Source organism: Etheostoma spectabile, chromosome 5, assembly GCF_008692095.1.
Source record: "Etheostoma spectabile isolate EspeVRDwgs_2016 chromosome 5, UIUC_Espe_1.0, whole genome shotgun sequence".
NCBI classification, from domain to species: domain Eukaryota; kingdom Metazoa; phylum Chordata; class Actinopteri; order Perciformes; family Percidae; genus Etheostoma; species Etheostoma spectabile.
Window position 1 is genome coordinate 1,994,499 of NC_045737.1, and position 25,246 is coordinate 2,019,744.

Here is a 25,246-nt window from a genome sequence, read left to right on the forward strand (position 1 = left end):
CTTGGGGACTTCCTTTGACACATTGAGTACCTCTCTCCTCTCTCTGTGTGCATCAATGACCCAGAAATGCTTGTTTCTAACTTAGCTCTGGGGAGCTTATTCCCCAGAGTCCTTATGTTCTTTGTCGCCCAAAAGTTTTCCCCTGTCCGAGGTTTCTCCCTAAAATTGAGTTTTTTCTCGCCACTGTCACACAAAATGCTTGCTCCTGACCTAATCTAAAGTAAAGTGTCTTGAGATAACTCTTGTTATAAATTGATACTATAAATACAATTTAATTGAACTGCAAAGTTCAGCAATTGAATGAATTTTAGTAAGCAATTTAAGTAATTTAGGTATGGATCCATTATGATAACGTTTTGGGTCAAGGCTGTTTGCAGTCTTACCGAAGTTAGATGTGATACTTGATATCAATCAGTCATTTTCATGTTAGCGTAGTGAAATGGGCTAGAGGTGTGGAAAGGCAGCTAACCTCCGCTAAAAGAGGAGATACACTATACATCCCCCAGTAACTCCAAAGTTATGTTGTTCCCATCATGTTGTGTCTCCCTAGCTTACTTGCTAAAAGTGGCTACTAATAAAGTTAAATTCAGGAGTCACCTGTTTTGTTCAGACTTTAGGGTGTTATTCTAACAGATGTAAATTGAGGGAACAAAAGCAGTATCGGCTCCAAATATCGGCTCAAGAAAATCAGTAGCCCGTATCGGTCATCAGCTAAGGCTGATGAAAAAAATAAAATAAATCAGTATTGGCATCGGCACTAGAGAATCCATTTCGGTCGATCACTAATTTGTTGTAGTGGGATCCCAGGCCAAAATTTAGTTTAAGAACTTTTTTGTTTTAGTTAATATTTTGCTACTGTGATATAGTGTGCGCATGGTGTATATTCTTAAAGCTGCACTTATCTAAAAGCAAAAGTAATGTGAAGAGTTGCTCATATGAAACCAAAGACGCTTCAGTTCGTCTTTCAGCTCATTGTTTGGGTTTAATGGCTGTGACATACTGGTTTGGTTCAGTTTTAGTGCTCTCATCAACCTGTTTTCCAGCCAAATCAGTTTGTTTTAACAAAAAAACTCTGATATACCCACTGTTCACCACCTGCTTAGCACCAAACAGCAAACACACAAAGTAAGCGACTAGCTAGTGAACATAGCATTTAGCAGCTGAAGAGACAGATATTTTCCCCTTAGAAGTTGGTGCTGAAAGCTGAAAGGAGGATGAATATACTTCTATGTCTCTATAGATATAATTAAACGAAGTAAACTGGCTACTCAGAACTTATCTGAAAACAACCACTGACTTACAGCATTCAATTGATGGGCCAGATTGTTGCAAAATACCTTAGCACACCATCCATTTCTGTGGCCATTTTTGAATGAAACGCTAAATCCTTCTCTGCTCTTTGAGTTACCCATGACCACACACACAGTAGTGAAATACTCACTTGTAGACTCTGGCATTGTACTTCCTCTCCCCAGGGAAGCCAAACATGCCACAGATGACTCTGCTGTCAAGCTGGGTCCACTCGGTGTTACAGATCTGCTTCCATTTACCGCCATCCTTGACCTCCACATAGCCCTCTGTTACCGGGATTCGCTTACGGTACGACGACAGGATGGCTCGTATGCGCACGTCCTCAACTTGAATATCAAGGTTCTACGGACAAAGAAAAAGAGAAATGTGCAGATTTGTCAAGAAACTTATTAGCAAATTTGAAGGAAATTTTTTATCTTTACTGACTTGCCAATTGTCAAAGAAAGAATGTATATATGTACATATGTAATTCATTTCCAAACACATTTTGGTCCATTTCAGTATAATTGACATAAAAAGAAATATTTTAGTTTTGCACATGGGCCATAAAAATGATTCTGTTCTGTTTCTGACTAGACAGACATCTGAAATCTTATATGGTGTAAACAGGCTATATCTGGCTCAAAACAGCATTTCTGTGTTACATAACATCAAAGACCCCCAACCCCCAGTCCATACTTTACCTAAAGCCGCTCAGATCTGTGTGCGCTGATTTTAAATCTTCTCCAGATTGCTCAAACATATTTACAGTGTATCACCTTATTAACTAATATTGTTTAATACAACTGTTTTTTGCTTTAAAGGCCAAACGTTGCAAAGGGTTTCCATGGTAACATGTGCAACACATTTTAGTGAGTTGCTAAAGCATCAGTCTGTTAAAAAGAAATGTACAAAAACAGCATTGTGAGTGCACATGCAGTAGGTGGCAAGTAACAGACTGCCATTTCTTTCCAGACTTACAGCTACATCATCATCGACCACAAACTTGAGCAGCACAGGCCTTGGACAGTCCCATACTACTTAGAGAGAACTCCAGAAGTTATTTTGTGTTGGTTTAGTTTCACTAGCCCTGTTGCTCAATATCCCCTTTGAGCAACGAGCAACCCAGGGTGAAACTTTTTGCTGTGTAATTAACATTGCACTATATTATTATATATATTATCACTTTATTGATATTTTATATAACAATTGATCAAAATAATATGTTTGATGTGAGTAAGGGGTGGCTCGTGATGACTACCCACAGAGAATTATCATGCAACTCTAGTCCCCCTCAGTTCTATTGGGCTTGTTTTTCATGGCACTTTATTGTTGGGTTTACTCTTAATGCTGTTATTATTGCTCTTTCCTACAGCAGAAAGCAGCAAAACATTCTAATAACTGTACACAACACCAAACGGGAGACAAAAACATTGTAAGGTGTGGTATGTAAGGTAAACAAGCATATAGTAAAAACAAAGAGCCAGAATTTTCCCCAAGGAGTTGGTTGAGACCAAGAAAAGGAGAGTGATGATTTGGCTTACAAGCAAAAGGTGCCATACAGAAACATCTACTGGCTACCGTACAATGTGTTACATTCTCCTCAGATAAACATTCACACACATCACCCCCTCTCTGAGAACCATCACCTTATCGTGGTGGAGAGGTTTGTGTGTCCCTATGAACCTGAGGGCTGTGTTGTCTGGAGCTTTGTGCTCCTGGTAGGGTCTCCCATGGCAAAGTGTTCTCAGGTGAGGGGCCAGACAAAGAATGGTTCAAAAACCCTATGAGTAAATGAGGAAGAGATAGAGTGACCCTGCCCGGAGGAAGCCTAGGACCTCTGTCTGGAGCCAGACCCAGATGGAGTGCTCGTCAGCGAGCGCCTGGTGGCCGGGTTTGCCGTGGAGCCCGCCCAGGCACAGCCCAAAAAAGCTACTTGGCACCTCCCTTTCCATCCTATGCGGCCACCACCTGTGGGAGGAACCGTTGGGTTTGACCCACCCGAGCCAGAACTTGCGGGAGCTGGAGCGCTACCAGTTGGATCTGGTGGGGCTTACTTCTACGCACAGTCTTGGTTGTGGAACCATACTCCTGGATAAGGTCAGGACTTGTATGCATTTCATTGCACACGTTCAGGGCTTGACATTAACTTTTTTGCTTACCAGCCACTGTAGCTACAGTGAATAAATATTCAGCTATGATAAGGCTGTGTGTAAAGCACTTTTTCGTATGAAAAATGCAGTCTACATTCCTTACATTTTATTTTGTGTACATTTTTTTCAAATCTACATTAGAGAAAATTAAGAGTCAAATAAATGTGTATGGCATTTAGTGTTTCAGCTGCTACAAATTCACATTTGTGTCATTATTTTAACCGATATTGCGATTGCGAAATGATTCACAATATTGTAGGAAATGACCATTTTTGTATCATTAATCTCATTTTCATTGAACAATATTAAAATGTTAAATATTAAAATAATTAAAGTGTGACTTATGCTTAGCGACTTATACCAAACAAAGATTTTTTCTTTGGTCTGTAGGATACGATTTGTGGGCTGGGACCACAATACTAAATTCAGAATGGTCACATATTTTGCCTGTAACAAATATCCATTCAGTCTGAAACAACTGAAAAGTCTACAATTAAATAACTGAATTCCCATCCAATTGAGTGTAGTGCTAAACCAGAAGTAGCCTGCTCCGCCAGAGGAGGTCTCTAGTGTGCCTGCTCTATGGACCCCATAGTGTAGAAGCAGCGCAGATCATCCAGGTAATTACAGTATATGCAGAAGTTGAGCTGAGCAACTTTCATTGCAATAAACGGGGCTTCTTGCGCTGTATCCAAGTCTAATTATACATCCACTGGCCTCACCCAGTGCACATGGGTAGAGTGTTAGCAAGGAGTCTACTTTCACTATACTGTATGTATAAAATGTTAGCATCACTCTACTAGACACATGGATGATTTTGGTAGTCTGTTTTGATTAGGTATTTTGACCAATTTAACAGTTTTCCATTGAGATTTGAAACTTGGAAAGACTACTCAGAGCATTTCAGCAAAACTCAGTCAGTGGCCTGTTAGCTTGAAGGCAGTGAGAGGCTGTCAAAAATCAGCTCAGAGCCTTTCCTCTCAGACCATTTGCAGGGATTAAATAAACATTGTCCTCTCCAATAGGCCAAACCCACATTCTTGTGCTACGTGACAGTGCAGGCTGAGGGGAGGGAGCTCAGTCTGGCTGGGGGGAATACGTTGCTTTGCTTAACAGATGGGCTGGACCAGAGTTCTCTCATATAAAGCCAAAAAGAACCTTGACATCAAATAATGAGAAAGTAGCGTTTCCTAATTGGCATTTGTCTCCAGGGAAGGGCAGAGACCACCAGAATGAAAGGTACAAACCATCAGTCTTTCTACCCTCTGCTATTTTCTCCCAAAGATAACCACATTAATCATTCTGGTCAGATGCAACGAGGTCTGGACTGCAGAGGATATACTGTACTGTGGCTGAAATTATGGAACATAATGATGACTGGAAATGTGGTGATGGTGACCTTGTCTGGATTTACTGGGTATACAGTACATGACTCTGTGATAGACATGCAAAAAACTAGTTTGATCCAAATGTCGGTTAGTACGGAAATTCAACCAAACAGAATGATGTACTGATAAAGACAAGCTAAAGGCATGCTGGTGCTTAAATTTTGAGATGTAATATCTGATAAAGACAGAAGCAAAATACTTACCCACCCCCTTGAACTGATTGATCATAACTCTTGGTGAGATAAACATCTATGCCAAACGTTTATGTGTGCATATAAAAGAACTAACATAAGAGTAAGAGACATAAAAGATAAAAACAGCTACTTTTTTGGTTAATCTCGTAACACAACTTGTTCAAAAGAGATTTCCTGAGTCTTTGCTTGTCCAGGAGAAAAAGTGGCACAGATGGAAAAGCCATTAGTGGGATGAGATGTATGGGAGAGGTGAAGGGGCCTCAATCTGTTGCAACTCAGCTCTAATTCACAGAGTTTACTTCGAGGTTGTAAAACGTGATTTTCCTTTATTGCTTCAAGACAGAATTCTTCAGTTTGAAAATACCACAACACAGATACCCGGTTGCCTGTATTCTTTATCATTAATCTACAATCTAAGGTCAGTGGCGGGCTAGAATGGTTAAAATGGTGATTCAATTGTGCTTGGCTCAAGAGGCTGCTATGTGGGGATAACGCTACACTCACAATGTCAAGTGGCCCAAATATGCATGCCCAAAGCTTTTAGCAATGAAAGCAGACAGTATAAATTTGATGCCAAGCGGGGCTGATTGCCTGTTGCCTTACTGCAATTTGATTGGCTATTTGCCAAATACTGTTGTCGTCATTGGCATGTAATTGGCAGAAGTTAGTATTTATTTTAAGGAAGGCACTGTAGTTACTGCCAGCAAAACAGTAAATGTGTGGGTTGTAAAACCAAAACAATGAGCTGAAAAATACTATAAAACTCCATAGAGCTGAGAGGAACTACAGAGTTGAGTGATAATGCTTTGTGGTTGCCTCTACAATTACTGGCAGCATTAATATAACATGTAGTAATTAAGCCAAATTGGCTAAAAGAGGCTAAACACTCTCTAGAGCTGAGGGGGACTGCAAAGTTGAGTGACAGAAGCAAAATTTATATGAAACCGAAAGATTTGATCTAATTGAGCATGTGTGCGTTTTCTTGCCTGTAGCAAGTAAGTATATAGCCTCACTCTAAAGTGATGTAGCTCTAAATAAGCATAATGTTTTATAAGGAATAGGGTCAAACTTAAGAAGTAATTGTTCTTTTTCTTCATATTGGCCATTAAGCGGTTACCTTACACAGCAGCTGGATTCTCGCAATATCAGGAGATCATGCAACAATAGCAGGATCACATATCAAGAAAATCCATCTTGTCAGGCTTAATCCATTTGTGTCTGAACTGTCATCCTACTGCACCAATCAGCGCTTAGGGAGGAGCTACTGACAGCTACAAAGAGGATTATTGTGTGACGGCCGCAACTGTTCTTTCAAAACAATGGCGAACGTGATAGATGGTTCATTCAATCACCTGCCAGGTATTTTTTTGTGCTTGCCCTTTTCCAAACAGTTTCCAATGACAACTTGTCAGATGGTTCTGTGTTCTACCTGGTGCATCAGGCTATTCAAGAAATGCCTTCATAGCATAACTTTACTGTAAGATATAGAAATTAGCAAAATGAAGTAGGTTAACTCAAAGTCAATCTTTTTAATACGAAGTGAAGCAAGAACATAACTACTTTTTAGTTTGTCAAATGGAAAGAACCTCATTGCCTCAGATTTACGCTCAACAGGAACATTTTACTGGCATCACATATCAGTGGAGTCTATTTGAACTAGGCCTGCATGATATTGGAAAAAAATGACATTGCAATATTTTTTCCCCCTGCGATATATATATTGCAATATGAAAAAAGAAAAAAGTAATTTTTAAAAGATGACATAAATAGCTCTATTTGAAAATAACTAGCACTTTGAGGTTTGTCTTAAATGTAAAGTGCATTACAAATAAAATGTATTATTATTAGAGATGTTCCGATTCCGATACCAGTATCGGAAATGCCTCCGATACTGCCGAAAATGCTGGCATCGGTATCGGCGAGTACTGGAGTACAGGCACCGATCCGATACCACATAAACTATTAAAAATAGGAATCTATTTACTGGTTAGCTCCGTTAGCTCGGACACAGTTCTTCTTCGCCACTCTTAAAATAGTTGCGCTGCTGTTTTAGAGGGGCGAAGAAGAATTGATCGCCTAACGCCTCCTTAAAACAAGCTAGCATTAGCGCATCATGTCGGCAGTTTGGCAGTACTTTACCGTGGATGTTCCCACCGGTAAGACGGCAACATGCAACATATGCAAAGAAGCAATTTGAAGGGGTGGCACGAGTGTTGCAAATTTCAACAGCAGCAACTTAATTAAACATTTGAAGACGCGTCACGCTAAAGAGCACAACGAATTTACGAAAGCTACGGGGGAAAAAGGACGAACTGCAGCAGCAAACTCTGGAAACTGCCTTCAAGTGACGAGATAAATTCCCCAAAGACAGAGTTTATTGTACTGGATTACCAACCCGTCTGTTGTCGAAAATTTGGGATTTCGCTGCTTAATGGAGCATTTGAAGCCAAGGTACGGTTTGCCAGGTTGTAAATATATCTCCGAAACTGCGCTACCCAAATTATACGAGACAGTTAGGGAACACATTTCGTGTATGCTTGGGCTTTACCACGGACATTTGGCGGTCCGACGTGTGCCCCATGTCTTTGCTAAGTTTAACGTCCCACTGGGTGGACAACATATAGAGTCAACATTTACCCCTCGAAGTGCGGAGCTGCACGCCACCGAGTTCCGATGGTCACATACTGGCACATTCATTGCCGAATCAATTGAGGGGGTTCTAGTAAAGTGGAAAATCCCCAAGTCCAACGTTCATGTTTTACATTTTTATACTGTTCTATTTAAAAATATATGGCTTCCATTTGCTGTATTAATTCATGTTTTAAAAAGTGTTAAACCTGAGCCAGGCCTTACCACAATGATAATATTATCACAGTCATTTTTTTTTTTTTTTTTTTTTTTTTAACACACTGGTATGGGTACTCGGTATCGGCCGATACCCACAGCACAACTATCGGAATCGGTATCGGGAAGTAAAAAATGGTATCGGAACATCTCTAATTATTATTATAATAAATCATTCTCAAATACTGCGGTGATATTGTAGGGGAGTGCATCTACATAGAAGATAAAAATGAAAAGGATCTTTTCTAATGTGAACCATTCTTTGTTAAACTTTAATGCTTTACAAACACCAAAGCAAGTTAGTGATGGGACTACTCTTCTGAAGTTATTTTAGAGAGGGAAATTAGGTAGAAATACGCTGGTTGACTAGCATGACACCATTGTATTCATATAATACTATCAATCCAGGCTAAAGTGAATGACAGTGACTGCATGTTGCTTCCTCTAAATTTCAGGTTGTGATCGACAAGCGAGGCCATCTCGTTAGCTTGATAAATTGATCAGACCTGCATGTCACGCGCACTAGCAACAAACTCTGTGTATCCAAGAACAATGAAATTTTTGTAAATTACGTTAGATCAGATACAGACTTCTGTAGTAGAGAAGAGTTACGTTTCCAGCGTCGCGGCGCCAAACCGTAACATTAGTTGGGACAGACGGACCCCTTGTTTCTTTAGGCTATTAGCTTTAGCATGACTGGTAGCAGCTTTCTGCGGGGGACATGGCCGGGAGACTTTGTGAATATGTGGCATTAATCAGGTGATTTAGTTTGTAACTGACTACTGTAGCTTCACTGACTACCCATCAAAACTATGCGCATCACTGTGTCAGCGGCAGCTGCTGCCTTCGGTACTTTTCTACACACGGAGAGCCTCACTTCCCATAACAATAAACCCCGTCAGACTAATTTCACACACACGTTGGCCACATGGCCACCTGTCTTAAAGGGGAAGGCTCTGACGGTAATAATCATGCAAAAGGAGAACGGTGAAAGTTTACTTTTCTCTCAAGCAGCAAAAAAGGATTAGCGTCAAAATCGCAACATCCTGCAATGTGACTATTGCGCATGTGCACATTGCAATGCCGATGCTAAAACACAATATAGTTCTGTCCAAATTTGAACCACTATTACTCTCAATTGGAAAAATGCCATGTTTACGTCTGGAACCTGTTAGTTTCACACTAAAAAGAAACCATTTTCAATTGGGGTCATACTGATGTTCTGCAAAAGGTTCAAACTGGCAACCCTGAAGGGCAGGTTATCTCTATCTACCATAGATGAGGGGAAGTCTCTCAAAAAAGGGGGATGGCCAAAGACTAAAGGCCCAGCAACAATCACAAGTTGAATTACTTTGTTCTCACTCCTCCACACAAGTCACTTGGGATACAACCCACAGCTAAACCTTTAAAATACAAATACCCTCTATAGTTATGGACTATTGTTTTAGCTACATTGCCCACAGTCATCTACGACTACATATTAGAAGAAGAGTGAACCCAGAATATGCTATAGTTTTTTTGTTATATAGTACAAAACTCTTCTCAAGGGTAGCTGTGGGTCAAAGGTAGTGGGATGGCCCTCAACCACAAGATTAGTTCAATCTCATGTCAAAGTGTCATTGAGCAAGACTGAATCCCAAATTGCTCCTCGGATGCTATATGTGGCCGTCCACTGCTCCTAATGCTTAGGATGGGTTGACTGCAGAGATGATTTTCTCTTCATGTACTGTAAGATTGTGTGTGACTTCTTGTTCTTACAGTACACCATGGAGTAGAGACTGCATTGGCTGGAGAGAAAAAACAAAGTGCTTGGAACTTTGCAACATGTGGTTTTAATAGAGGTCTTCAACAAGTCTCTCAGCCAGCAGAAATCACCTCACATCCACACTGGGTTCACATTCAATGTGGTATTTAGTTTACGTCTCTTTCTGAGAATTCTAATGAGCTGTGCCATTTTTGAGGTATGTTTGTTGTCCCTTTCTGGACTTTAAAACATGTCTGATCAAAACCGAGTCTTTCTTAAGAGCTGATTATTCCACCAGCTGCAATGCAGATAGTGTTTACAGAATGCAGTGTGTCACAGTGTGCAGTTCCTCTAACATACATTTACAAGAGCCTTTGTTAACAAACTGAAAGCAGATGTTTCACAAAGTCATGACAAACACTGAACTGGAGCGTAAATTACAAAAACAATGATTTAAAGGAAATGAACTGCTTTTTTATGGCATTAAAGCTAAAGTGGCATTAAAATGTAGAAAAGAAAGACACACTCGAGAGTGATTTCAGGGCACTAGGATTTGGCTGGTTCTCATTTTGTATTTCAAAGTAAGAGATCATAGAATTGTTGTCCGTTGACAGTAAGTACATCATCATTATGGATGGCAAAGTGTAGAAGGTGATAAACCTACTAAATAAAGCAGTTTAGACAAATGTACCATATATATTCAGAAATAAATCTACACTGCTGTTGTGATTTTCTCATTTGTTCCTCTGCCCCAATGTAAAGCCATATGTAGAAGGTTTTCTGCTGGTGCAAACAGCGCCTAAACCCAAAACCTTTGTGCACACACAGTTGGCAGTGAGGTATAAAAACAAGGTTCCATTTGCAAAAATAAAAACCCTACATACACAAAGAGCCCTTGTTTGCCATGTATGACCGTAGTGCCTGAATTGGACCAAAAAAGTTGCCGGTACTCTAATTCAGCAGTTACATGACATGATCAAGTGTCTTGGATATATTTATATTTATAGGCATGTCTTGGTAATACATCACATAAAATGTGTTTTTGTATGCATTTCATTGGTTCAAAGCTTGACATTAACTTTTACGCCACTGTAATATAATAATATAGCTACAGTTGACGTTGCCACGGTTGAACTGGCCATATAACTTGTTGGTCTGGTGTGTAGGATTTGGTGATCACTGCGGGGGTAAGATCAGGTGACATCGCCAAAGCTATGCACCTGTAACCCAGTCAAGGAAAGTTTTATTTTTTTATTTATTTATTGTTTACTCTTCATTATCATTTGATTTGATTCGGGTAGTCCATATAGGGACTTTTGTAGTTTTTTTTCATATGTTCAATATTTTGCATTTATCCTCTTTTATAGTAATAAATACATATATTTATTGTTATCCAGTCAAATTACTGATTTAGCAGGGGGGAGGGAGGAAGAGGGGGGTTAGCACTTTTGCAAAGCACTGTGTCTATGTCACATTCTCATTAGGGTTGAGCCCCCCTAAAGGTCTAATCCTAGAACCTGCAATTATCCATGTTAACAAAAACATTTTTAGCTTTGTTTTCTCAGCGCTGTTTGGCTATTTGAAAGACACAGTTACTCAGGTGTTTAGTTGTAACTGCAGAAGAAGGCGGTACTCAATAAGAAGTAACGGTACTCATGGGGACAAAAATCACGACAGTACTCCGAGGTACTGAGGTCCGGCCCATTTCCGGCACTGCTGTAGTTGCACTTGTCTTTTCAAATGTCCTTTCTGACATTTTAAAAACATGTATAGATCACACAGTATCTGAAAAATATAAATTGGGCAAGTAGACTGGATCACATTTTTAGACCTCTTTTCCAGGTGTATATCCCAAAAGCTCAGCATATAATTTGTCTACAGAGTCTATAGCAATGCTAGTGGCTCTGTCAGGCCTTGCTTGGCCTCAACAGTGCTTTGAGATAAATGCTAACATCAGTTGGCTAACATACTCACACTGACAATGCCAACTCTTTCAGGTAAGATTTTACTATATTTACAGAGGGGGGAATGAATGTCTGTTCCAAATTAAATTGCAACCCAACCAGTGGTTCATGAAACATATGGTCAAATCTACAAATGTCCATTTCATGGTGACACTAGAAGAAAAGTCAAGTTATTAAGATGAATCCGCTGTACACAAAATGAATGCAATCCATCAAATAGCTGTTGAAATATTTCAGTCTGGACCAAAGTGGTGGACCAAATGATTGATTGACCAACTGACACAACCATTCCTAGAGCCACACTAGTGGCAAATTACTTTTAGTATTACCGTTACTATAGTTTGATGACCATGTGATATGTTTGAAAGGTCCACAAAAAATCTAGTGAGTGGACCTTGAGTTAGGATTGTTTTGTCTAAATCCTATGTCAAAAATAATCTTTGATGCTTAAACTTTAAGACAACATGGATGAGAAATCCTAAAAGTGCAGCTACTGAGCTCACATGTCAACAGATCCATATCTGTGACAACTCCATTCACTGAATAAGATTGTATGGTATGCTTAAAAGCACCATAAAATTCTCAACTTTGAGTTGGTTATGTTTTGTCAAATAATTTTTTTTGATTTTCTTGATTGATACGAGATTATGCAAGAATTGCGGGACCACAAATCAAACAAAAATCTATCTTGTTAGGCTCAAACCTAATGTGTTCATGTCACCTGCCAAGTATTTTTTTGGGTGGTTGTGTTAAAAAAAACATTTGGTACGTCAGGTTAAAACTTTAAAATTTAGTTTTAAATATTATTAGACTGTACACAATGGTCAGATAGCAAGTGTATTTTTCTGTCCTCAAATGACACATGTTACACATTGTGACAGAGAACAGAAAATTACAGTTGTGGAAAAGAGCCAAAAAAGGAACTTGTCAATATGACGCCATTGCGTTCCTCCTCAACAACACAGCCGATTAAATGTGACAAATCTGTTCTGCACATGGCTAGAAAAACATCAAAACAGTCAGAATAATCAAAGGCATACTTCCTTAAACAAGATTCGTGTTTGTCAGCCTTCAAGAACAGATTGGACGTTTCTTACTTCAACATGAAAAAAACATCAAATTGTCTGTGAAAGCAAGCTCTGCCCCCAAGACCTCCATTCACACTGTCAGTTGGAGCACTTGATTTTAGAGTCTCCAGAGGCCAAACATCCGCTGTTTAACTGTTGGAATGTGATGCCTCAGAGCGAAAGCTTTTACAGAGTTGCAGAAACATCTAACAGCTACGTGAAAAATAATTGAATAGTTGAAACCATTTTTAGATTGTGACACAAAGGGCAGCCATGTATTAATTCGCACTCATAGTGCAAATGTGCTGAACGGCGGAAAAGGCAATTTATGGCCATGGTTGGAGATTTACAAGGAGGAAAGTGGAAGATTTGACCTTAAAGCCTCGGAGGGAAAAATGACTAAAGAGAGTAAAATGGGAGTTGTAAACTGTGCTTGGGGTGACTTCATGGCTGCTTGTAGTCTTGTAGCTTGTAGTCTACTTGTAGAGGGAGAGCAGCAGAGAAAGAGCAAGGAGGGAAAACAAGAGAAAAGCTGCAGTAAAGAAGAAAAAGAGTAAAGATCTATGCAACAGAAAGTGTTTGGTTGGGGGCTCCATTAATCTCTATACATTTATGATAACTTATAATATAACACATTATAATAATTTAACTTATAAAAAAACTACTTTTGTGCCTTCCATAAGTCTTAAAATGTGGACTAAATGTATGTAGAATTAATGCACGGACCTAGCCTGACAAGCCAGACCCACATCAACATGTTGGGTCTGTGAACTCACAATTGGCAGGACTCAATCCGAGGGGTGGGATAAACTGTTGTCTTTCTAATTCCCTCTGCACTAAATAAACAACCAGAGCAATACTAGTTGACAGATCAAACTATTGCCGTATCCAGTCGGCAAAAATCAGAACACATCATTTTAAGAATGACTTCAGTGCTTAACTCCAACACAATGGGTTTGGCCTGACAAGAATTTGTTTTTCCAGCTCACAACCCAACGGAGAGTTGCAAGACTGATTTGCTCTCACTAGGGTGTGTCTAGATTTCTAAGCTAGCACTGACCCTGAAAATTACACAAATACAAACTGAGCTTGAAATATCACTGTATTTATAGTCTATATCAGCAGCGATGTTCAGGTGCCGCCAGAAATTCCGCCAGATGTCCCTCTTTTTAGGCCGGATGTCCCACACATTCCACTTTCTTTGTGTTGACATTCTAAACTATGGTGGATTCATGAGTACTATGGTTAACTGCTCCTCAGATCTCAGCCGGGTAAATCCAGACAGCTAGCTATATCTGTCCAAATTAAGTTTTCTGTTGTACGACTAAAACAACAATTGAACATACACAATCCAACAAAACATTCCTTCCTGAGGCTATTTTGCAGCGGCACCATGGTTCCTTCCAGCACTTAGCGTGGCCCAAGACGATTGTGATTGGTTTAAAGAAATGCTAAATAAGCCATAGCACATTTTTCTCCCATCCCAGAATACTGTGCGGACTAGCCAGACAGCCGCATCCGCAGCGCTGTGGAGGAAGATCTGGCAATGCGAGACTACTGTATTTACAACTCTAGCAACAAATCACAAAAGGAAATAAAATATGATTAAATAGGCAGCTCTAGTTCTAATAATATAGGTATGAGTGCACAGTAATGCACTAATTAACAATAATTAAAGGTGGCTCCTCTATAGGGCTGCAACAGTTATTTACATTATCAATTCATCTGCAAATTATTTTCTTAATAAATCTATTAAATGTTTCAATTATAAAATGTCAGAAAATAATGTTGATAATGTTGCTTTGCTACACAATGTCCTACAGCCCAAGGTGATGTCATCACATTGTTTGTGTCTTCCAATAAACATGTCCAAACCTAAAGATATTCAGTTCTCAGATGAGATGCTGAAGGTATGTAGTGTTTGTTGGCTTCAATCATCACAAAAGTTGGTGATTAATTATGTCAGCTGGACAATCAGAGGGCACTGTTCAGGGAAATTAAGATATTGACAAGTGACTGAGACACGTTCCCCAGTGAAAGTCAAGGTTAGTAATATATTTCAAAAGCAGATGTCTTTATAAAGTAACCAGACCTGTTTGTGAGAATATAATGTAAGAGTCCAACATTATAACCCATTTTCAAAAGCTTTTGATGACTTATAATTGAGGATGTTTGCACCAAAAATGGCAACAATTACAATACTCAGCCCTAATTACATCTTTCCAGTTTTTCTTCACTGCTGACAGACATTTCTATAATGCTCCACTGTATAACCAGTCCCCACATGAGTTGACATTTCCATATAAAGTCAAGTGACTAAGAATATTCCTCTTTCACAGGCTGCTCCTCAGACATTTTCAGCTGTTGTTTGTGTCCCTTTCTGAGTGTTGACTTGAGTAAATCAGGTAGAGAAATCTGACTGCATCACTGTTCATATAATTTGGCTAAATTTGGCAGCCTGTTGGACTAGCGTGTAAACGGGCACTGCCAAACATCACATATCGTAAGCCCTGGAATTTCTTTATGTTGAAATTGGTTTGAAATGGAATCCAATGCATTTGCATGACCACAGGTCAGACCTCAGTAATTCTATGTGGCTATTTCTGCAGCAGACTTCCTCAAAGCATAGGAATACATAAACAGTGGAGAGATATGACTATAAATATTCCAGACAACTCTGGTTGTCAATCTGTGTTGTTTACTGTGCAGCTGACTGAGACACAATGCTAAATATACAGTTACTGGAGGCCATGCAAACCCAGCTGACCAGAAAAGAACAAATTCAAGGAATGAGATGTTTTTTTTGTTTACAAGTCAGTAAAAAACCCTTGGCAACACTCAAAATTTCAACAATGTGAGAAGACAAAACGGTCAAAGAGAAGAATCTGTCCAAAGATGTCATAGGTCAGTAACATGTGCATGCAAGGGTTTGTGTTTCACCTCCCTCTTAGCTCACTTTTTGGCTTTTTCCGTTGTGGTGGAGTGGCTGGCTATTGAACTGAGGCTCCCATCACCTGATGAGGCAGTTATTTTACACGCAGGCTCTTAGCACTCTGAAAGCCCTAATCATCCCATACCGCAAAACCCCCCCACAACATGTCGTCATGGCACAACAGAATATGTGTGGGTGAGTCACCAGATTACCACTTCAAGATGATAAAGCTAGGCCCGGCTGTGTGGCAGCAGAGCCTGGTTGGCTATGTTTTACATGCAGGAGCCCATGTGATTTCTTTTACTCTATGGAAAAGCTGAGTCTGATTTTTTTCCAGCTACTATCCCCGCTTGACTCCAGACGTCTAGACCTCTCCAGCCGTGCGCGCTAGAGAATCATAATCTTTACCATTTGTCCCTGTGAACCTCTGTGCAAAAAGTCAGCTAGATGTATCTGTTACCACAATGCAGCTTTAAAGGGGACCTCCACTACACATGATTTACAGGTATAGCAGGTGCAGACTGGGACAAAAATTTGGCATTTCTGGCCCTGGCATTACTGTCTGTTACCGGACCAATTATTAATAAATTATTTGCTTTATAATTGCAAAAACCAGGCTCACGTGAGATTATGGCACCAGCAACATGAGGCACACTTACAGCCTTTCATAATGAAATAATACACACAATTCATAAAACCTTCATATAAACTACCATGGCACCATCTTAGAACAGAATGGAAAAGTTTGCATATTTAAAACATATTATAATATACTTAAACCCTCAAAACACCAAAGTACAAAGACATTGCAAGCTTGTATTTTGAAAAGTAGAAGCCTGACGGCACCTGACGGGTGCAGCCCTCTGGAGCAGATACGCAGAACTTATATTTTTGCTGGACGCCGTGAGCTCTGCAGCAATTCAGCACATGACAGATGTGGGACAGGAGGTTGAGCACAGAAACAAAACAAAACATCCGGTTAATTTTCAAAATAAAATAGACCGTGCTCACGGTGGATTATATTTCCCTGCACTACACCTTGAAAACACAGCACAGAGTTGTTTCCTCTCTGTTCCTCTGGATGGAAACAAACAAAAAGCTTTTGTGGTTCTATTCTACGTGAATTTGCAAGATCTCGTAGGTCCTCAAGACTTCAGCTGTCAGTCATGGCGGCAGCCTTTCCGCAATAACTCCGAACCTAGTGGGCGTTGACAGACGGTGGAGCACGGAGCCGACACGCAGCGGAGTCAATCCGCAATTGTTACGCATCCTGTGGAAATTAGGGGTTAGGGAGTACTATGTGAAAAAAGTGATGTTACTTGAGTCACAGTTGGTTCGGTCTAAAGACTACGAGTTTAAAAATAAAAAAAGAAACTGTGGGTGCTGTAGTTAGAAAGAAGACATCTTACCAGACCTCTGTAGCCTGCTCCTTATCTCTGCTGGTGACAAGAAACTCCAGGCTACATTAGCCACTAATAGCATTACCAGTTTGCAATTTGTCGGTTATATTGTGGATAGTTTTGCATTGCCAAGCCTATCTCCACAATGCTGTGGAGTAAGGGTGGCTTCACCACAGATACATTCTAGGATAGGAATAAAAAATTAAAAATACGCTCTGGGTTGTTTGCATTTCTTTTATCCAATCACAATCGTCTTGGCGGGACTTAGTTCTGGACGCAGCAACCATGCCTCTCTGAAGGATCTTCTAGCTAGTTACTAACTCTGGCTACTGTTTAGTGCTGAGCAGGTAGGGTAAAGTGGGTCTTTAGAGTTTCTTTTGCTGAAATCCGCTGTCTATTGAGGCCGAAACAATGCTATGAGAGCGTTAAGAGTGTATCAAAAAGTTGTGGGCCAGACAGCTAAACAATGAGCTGAAACTGAAAGAGTAGCTGCAGATTCTGTAGGTTCATGCTATAAGCATTTTCAATTAAATTCAGCTGAAAGACAAACCTTAATCCTGAGTTGCTTTTGTAAAAGAAAAGGTCTTCTGAGCTGTTCGCTCACGTTTTGAGGGCATTATGATAAACACTATAGCATATTAATAACATTTTAGTTTTTAAGATCCCCAACGAACCAGAAGAGTGGGTCGGAAGGAGAGACAGATGCAGACAGTTAGCTCTGGTTTGCAATTTGCTCATAACATTGGAATGTGCATTCATCAGGCCTGCACAGTGAGCATAAAGATAACATTCTGCTTTTGGTGGTTCAGCTCAGCTTTCAAAGATCCGGCAAGACAACTCTGACAGTGATGTGTGCAACACCTAACAATTACCAGTTTAACTTTTGCTGATACACTTTCACTGCAGGCTGGTTAGAAAAACAGAGCCCCTACAGAACTGTTTCCAACCAAACCCAAAGAAACATTCATTATTGAAATGGGGCTTTAGGAGTACCACTGAGCCTGTTGTAAATGTAAAATGTAAAAGAAAATTTTTTAAAAGCGTATTATTATTAATAAATATTATTATTCTTTTCTGTGATTTTTCTGTGATTGGAGGAATTTTTCAAGTCTGTCAACCTTGGCATGTCTGAAAGAAAAACTCAAGGGTGACGGTTGTCTCAGGTAGTAGTCTACACATTATTATAGAAAGGCTGTGTTACAAACTGGGGGTGTGGAGTTAAGGAAAGAGTTGGCATTGGCAAAAGGGTCAACAGAAAAGTCTTTATTAAAGTTGTATCATAGAAAATCTAGGATTCAGCGGTTTTGGAACTTGACCTAGCAGGGGCTAAAAGTCTGGATATCTGTGCTGCTTTTTTGATTTTGCACATTTTATTTTGATTCAATGTTTGGTTGCAGTTTTGCTAGACTTTTTCAACGTAAATTAAAGCCACTTTAGAGCACCGCTTACTGTCCTCCATGGCTGCAACTCAACAAGCACCTGGCCGCTACGGAAATCAAAACTTGCGCATATTAAATTAAAACCCATTTCTAACGATTCCAATAATAAAAAAAAAAAATTCCACTGATATCATAATTTTTTAAACAATTCCAAGTAGGAATCAGTTCTCGATGCCTAATCGGAAATAGTCACTTGCCCTCACATTGCTAATAAATTAGAAGCAAAATAGGTTCTAAAATCTATCACTGTCTGTGAGAGAAAGTATTCTTGATGAACAGCAGTGATGCCACTGTTCTCCAGCTGTGCCACTACTTCCTCTTGAGTTTACCTGACATGCCATAGGGTTTGTTAACAAAGAACCATCTGAAACTGTTTGGGAAAGGGCAGACGCTTTAAACAAATACCTGGCAGGTGATCTGTCTATCACGTCAGCCATTGTTATTTCGAACAGTCATGGCTGTCCCACAACCACAGCTAAGTGGTTCCTGACCGGATGGTAATTGATGCGGTAAGCTGGTAGTTCGGACACAATAAGCATTACACTGGGAACCCATCACCCACGGAAGTGTCGCGTAGCGTAGATAAATGCCTGATCGTGCGCCTGGCCTTTCACGCATACTTTCACGCATATTTCTATGCGGCAGTCACAAAGCAATCCTTCTTCTCCTCTCTCTTGCTTTCTCTCTCTCTCTCTCTCTCTCTCTCTCTCCTCTCTCTCCCAAGAGAAAGAGACATGACAAGTGGGGAAAACTGTGGTAATTGTAGCCTATATGTGGCAGTGTGTGTGTGTGTGTGTGTGTGTGTGTGTGTGTGTGTGTGTGTGAGACGCTCTCTGTCCATCCGTCGGTCTCTCTCCGTGTGATCGTGTGTCTCGCTGTGGAAAGTCAAGACAGCCAAAATCACCATTAACCTAGATGTTTTATTTTGAAATGTGTTTTATTTTTGTTAAATATTCGGCTGCACTGTGAACTTCCTGTACGTGATTACCTGCCTGCAGCATAGGGGCCTACGCAGACGCTACACGCCTGGTGTGGCCAGACAGAATGGATAACATGGGCGCCAAATAACGTGTATAACAGAGTAGCACCTGCTATACGCAGGTGTGGTTTGGGTTGAAGCCTGACAAAATGGATTTTCATTTCGTGATATCCAACTGCTTGCAAGTTAACTCTTGCGCACCAGGTGTCAAATATAGGCTAGTATGAGCATTGAAACTTTTTCTTGTCTGAATAAAGCCATAACTAAGATTTACGTACAGTAACAGACACCTTTGCCTGAAGGACAAAAACCCCATTACTTTAACAGATAGCTGAAGGCAGTAATGTAATGTAACGTATTCCACATCTGAACAGGGGTTTTGAGACTTGAGAAGGTGTTTATATAAAATCAAAACAGATCAGAAAACCCAGCTGTCACCATGCAAGCTGACATGGTGTCAGCAAACAAATGTCAACAGTAAAATAATTTTGAAAAAAAACCTGCTTGAATTGACAAAAGGTCTACAAACACTTGGGGAAATAAGTGCCACCTACTCATCAGATAAACACTCACACATTCACACTCCAATGGAGTTGGGACAACTCTGGGTTCAGTGTCATGCGCAAGAACACATCGACATGGGACTGAAGGGCCAGGGATCAAATCATCAACCTTTTGATTGGCAGGCACCTGATCTACCACTGAGCCACAGCCACCCCTTGTGACAGATTTAGGATTCCAATTTTTAAGTTTACCTCTACATGGTTGGGCTGGGTGTTGACAAATTTAAATCCCGGGATTCTCTTATCGCTGCACACCACGCCCACGTCTTCACTGTGTTTGCAGTCTGAAACACCGATCCCATTGGAAGGACACAGCGCAAGGGTCTTTTCCTTGCCAGTGCAGTGAAGATTGTCAAACCAGATGGGTCCTGACAAGAAACAAGAGAAATTGATCAGTAGTTCCATGGGGAGGAATGTTTCCCTTTAGTAGTGGAAACAAAGGAGTTAAAAAAGATGTTTCTGTTGAAGGCTAACCTGGTTTCTCAATAAGTTTCCAATGAATAATAGTATTTTGATGGAATAGGGTTTCCATCAAAATACAGCATCCTCAGCCAGTACTGGATTGATATTAAAAATGAGATGTACTCCATTTTTATTGTGAGAAATATTATATTTGTTGTTGTTTTTTGTTAGAAATATTACATTTGTTGTTCTATGTGTTCCCACCCTTTCAAGAGTAACAGTGTTTTGCATTACATACCTTGTCCTTTTCCATATTTCGAGGATGGTGACCATGAGATGGCTTCCAGGTAGCCCAGCTCCTTGCACACCACCTGAGCGGCATGGATAGTGAAGTCGTCATCACATACAGTGCCCCATTCATTGTTGTAGAAAACCTCCACGCGACCCTCGTTGTGTTTCCTCTTATCCCCCGCTAATCGGAGCTGAATCCTGGGTGTGTCTGGCGACAGCTGGGGGGCGATGTAGTGTTCCTGTTCTGGGTCAGGGTAGCCCTGCGGGTAGCCGAGGTGTTCGTACTGGGCAAGAGCCAGCTCGAATAGCAATAAGAGAATGACTGTGCAGCAGGGCAGACACTGGGTGGACAGCATTTTCGTTGAAGCTGATGAAAAGACCAAAAGTGAGAGGCACGTATTACAATTCAGATGTTTTTTTTCAAAATAGTTCTTTGTGTTTATTAGAGAGGACTAAGACTGAAGAACAAGTACGGAGGGAACATTGATTTAACAGTCTGAGAACCCCCAATAATCTCAATAGGGTTCTCTCGACTTGGGCTTGGAAACTAGAAAAGTGTAACAGAAAACTTGTCTTACAAACTGGGAACATAGTTCTAGAGTGGTCATTAACCAGGCAAGGAGGGTGTGACAAAAAAATTCCCAGTCAATTATTTGGGGCGGCTGTGGCTCAGTGGTAGAGCGGTTGCCTGCCAACTGGAAGGTTGGTGGTTTGATCCCTTGCCCTGCAGTCCCATGTCGAAGTGTCCTTGGGCAAGACACTGAACCCTGAGTTGCCCCTGGTGCTGCGCATCGGAGTGTGAATGTGTGTGAGTGTTTATCTGATGAGCAGGTGGCACCTTGTATGGCAGCCTTGGCCACAGTGTGTGAATGGTGAATGTTTCCTGTATGATGTAAAAGTGCTTTGAGTAGTTGTTAAGACTAGAAAAGTGCTATATAAACACAGCACATTTAATTGTATTATCTCTGCCCCAGCTGCTTTCATTTTGACCATTTTCCCCCACACTTTAAAAAAAAATCTGTCTCTTGTGAATCCCCTATATTTATGAATGCTGAAATGCTTTACACAGCTCGCCATCAATGATGTTGTTTTCCTCAGAATTTGTGATGTGAAAGGGGGGACAATCCCACAGAACAATTTTACGGTGCTGCTGTTGCACTGTCAGTGTCCTCTTTTCGCGTCACAACGATATCAGTTATACATTTGTTTTTCAGTGCGTAAGAAAATTGATGTATGCCGGTAGAGCATGTGAAAGGTGCCAAATGTACCAAACACTGCTGTCCCTGTTTTGATTTGAAAACTGCTTTGTTACTTTGTAGTCCAGACAGGCGCAAATGGAGACCTTTGGAAACGGCGATGCACGTCAGTCTTATCAGTTAAGTACATGTAGGCTTACATATCTTTTAGTGACGGTTCCAACTTATCGTCAGTCCAAGCAAATAAGTCTCTGGTCTTACTTTTCGCCATTTTTGATAGTCTTTTCTGTATTTTCAACTTATAAATCTATGATTTTCAACTGCAGAATAGACAATCCGATGCCCAGTGTATGTGAATGGTCATGAGATATGTGTTGTTAGACATGTTCATATGCACAGAGATTAGTTCTGCTACTGGAGCTAAACTTCTTTTGTGGACAGAGATGTGATGTGAGATGTGAGATCTGCCCTGTGTGTTTTTGTCTCAAAGTTCTGCAGCAAAGAGAAAGATTTTCATAACTGGCTAGGGCTTGAATTATTATTGTGGTATATCCCTACATGGTATAAAGTAGTTGAATATAACTTTATGTGAACCAGTTGGACAATCTTTAAAAATATTGCGTCCAGAGATGATCATCTAATAGTTTTCTTTGAGTTGAGTTCAGAAAATGAGTCCAAGATAAGCCGGACTCAAACCTGAAACAGACCTGCGGGGTGATGTAATGTCAAACAGACAACAACTAGGCCTTTGCTTCGGCCTACCTTTAAAGAAAAAGAATGTATCACAATTACAAGTCAGACTGATATAATCAAGAGTTCGTGGTTGGACAAAACGTGTCTTGACACAACTGAAAATATCCACATGCTATTCAACAGCTGTTTCCACAACCCATTAAATGTTTAATGTTGGAAGCTCAAAATCTTGTGCTTTTGTGTAAAAATATCTGACAGAAGCCAGATGATCACTCAACCACAGGGTTTCGACTTTTCTCATGACGTGGCAGTAGTTGCACAAGGTAGTAACAGCGCACACATTACAGAATGAAAGTATGGAATGAAATCATGCTTATTAGGATATTTTCAAACGAATGCAGATAAACCCCATTGGAAACTCTTAAAGGGGAATTCCGGACAATTTTTATGTTAATCTTGATCACTATAGATACAAGAGTACTTTCGATTGAAAAAAATTCAACCTGAATCGGTGCAGGCAACACTGAGTAGTTGCAGCTACGTGTACAAGCTTCCACTGAGTTAACACAGCAGTTATCATGGCAAGTTTTAGAGTATCTTCGTGCCTCTTAACAGACACACAATGCAATAAAAATATGTCTGTACAACATGAACAGGGCCCATACGTGGCCCTTACATTTACGTGTGTATTTGTAGCTCATCCATTTTGTGTGTGATCAATGTATCTGTTGTTGAGTAGGAGGCTTGGCATTGTCGATCTGTGTGGTAGTTCCCTTAGCCGGGCAAACAGCCTTCGTCCCCGCCTTACTCTCCTCCTGCAGCTGACAACAATCCCCCAAGCGCCTAATGGTCTGGTGGGTGTCCTCCATGCCTTTGCGGCAAAAAATTGTAGTATTTTTCCTCCCCAAAAATAGGTAATTGAGCACTGTAGTGGTTATGACCATATCAGTAATTATGTAACTACATGGAAACAGGAATAATGATGTCTGCGGCTTACACAGCGATAACATCACTGAAGGCTAGCTGTTGACTCGCGCTGTCTCCTGGGAATACAGGAAAAGGTAGCTAAACAGTAGTGTGCAGATCGTAGCTTGTGTGTGAAGAGTGAAGACCAGAGTTGTTCACATGGAAGTTTGGAGTAACTTAACTAGGCGAATATAGCAGATATTCAACACACGGAAGAGCCTTTTGAGTTTGGTGGTCGTCCTTAGTTGTTTGAATCCGAGAATACAGACAAAGAACTCGCCACACAAGAGTTGGAAAGAACCAGACAGAGAGGTGCAACAGGCAGATGAAGCAGCTGCTCCAAGCGCGAGCTACAGCTAGCCTTCAGTGATGTTATCGCTGCGTAAGCCACAGACATCGTTTGTCCCATTTCCATGTAGTTACATACTTACTTATATGGTCATAACCACTCAATTACCTATTTTTGAGGAGGAAATAAACAATTTGAATAGTCTTTATGTGTTCTTGCCTCGCAGTTTTCCCTGGAGTCCACCTAAATTTTGGTTGCAGTTGCCGTGGTGTTTCTCGATGCCCTGCTGTGCCCCACTATGCACTGCAACGCAACGCCCTACTACGCCCCTCAACACCCTGCATCGCCCTGATCTGCTACAACTATTATTTCTTTACTTTTAGAATAACTGCCACTGTTCATCTTTCCAACTGCTGTTATTGTTATGAATCATATTTCTCTATACCTGTATATCTGTATATCTGTGTCCAAACCGGCAGGAACAGACGCTGCCCACAAAGAGCCTGGGTTGGTCCAAGGTTTCTGCCATAAGGAAGTTTTTCCTTGCCTCTGTCGCACCAAATGCTTGCTCTTGAGACACTTTTGGGTCTTTTTTAGAGTATACAACGGTATAGACTTAAATATTGTTGGGTAGTTTAATTTATAATGAAACATTGTATTTTCTAAACTACATGTGTTTTGTGTGTAGAAATCTTAATCTGTAAAGCATCTTGTAACTAAAACTGTCAGATTAATGTAAAAAGTACACTGTTTCTCTCAGAAATGTAGTGGAGTAAAAGTAGAAAGTGGCATGAAAAGAAAAGTAAAGTACTTTAACAAGTACCTCACCATTTGTACTTAAGTACAGTACTTGAGTAAATGTACTTAGATACATTTTACCATTAAATCTATTCTTCGTTCAGTCAATTAAATGCCAAAAAATACAGAAAAGGTCTTGTTGCAAGTTCCAGATGCTTAGGTGACATCTTTACATTTTGTCTGACCAACAACTTAAAAGATGTAAAACACAAAAAATGTGCAAAAGCTCACCTAGAAAATACTGGAAAATACAGCAAATTTAGGGTAGGCCTATTTTTACTTTTTAAAAGACTGAAACAAAGAGCGAATTATAACAACTGTTGACAATGAATCTTCTGATGATCGACTAATTGATTAATCACTATTGTATAATTGATTAATAACTACTGTCTGTGCTCAAATGTATGCACGAGGTATACAATACATACATGTGTAAATTGTGTAAAAAAAGAGAGAATAAAAGACAGCAGGGCAAAACTTTTAAGCATGCTGTGGCCACTAAAGGTCAAACACAATGAAAACCCTGCAGTAACATCGCGGGAAAACAACACAACTGACCATCAGACAGACCTAACTCTACTGACAAAGGCTTTAACCCTGATTGTTAAAATTCTTGAGGCAACTTTCACATGTTTTCAGGCTCTAGTTGAACTT

The 25,246-nt window shown here is 40.2% G+C and overlaps 1 protein-coding gene across 1 annotated transcript in view; it reads right to left on the minus strand.

Annotated features, from left to right (window-relative positions):
- Positions 1 to 25,246, minus strand: part of loxl2b (lysyl oxidase-like 2b) — a 74,040-nt gene that overhangs the window by 48,637 nt on the left and 157 nt on the right. The window contains exons 2-4 of the mRNA XM_032515324.1: positions 20,658 to 21,017; positions 20,150 to 20,325; positions 1,442 to 1,653 (exon numbers count right to left, since the gene is read on the minus strand). Coding sequence (XP_032371215.1) covers positions 1,442 to 1,653; positions 20,150 to 20,325; positions 20,658 to 21,006 — 737 coding nt within the window. The 5' untranslated portion in view covers positions 21,007 to 21,017. The remainder of the gene's footprint in view (positions 1 to 1,441; positions 1,654 to 20,149; positions 20,326 to 20,657; positions 21,018 to 25,246) is intronic.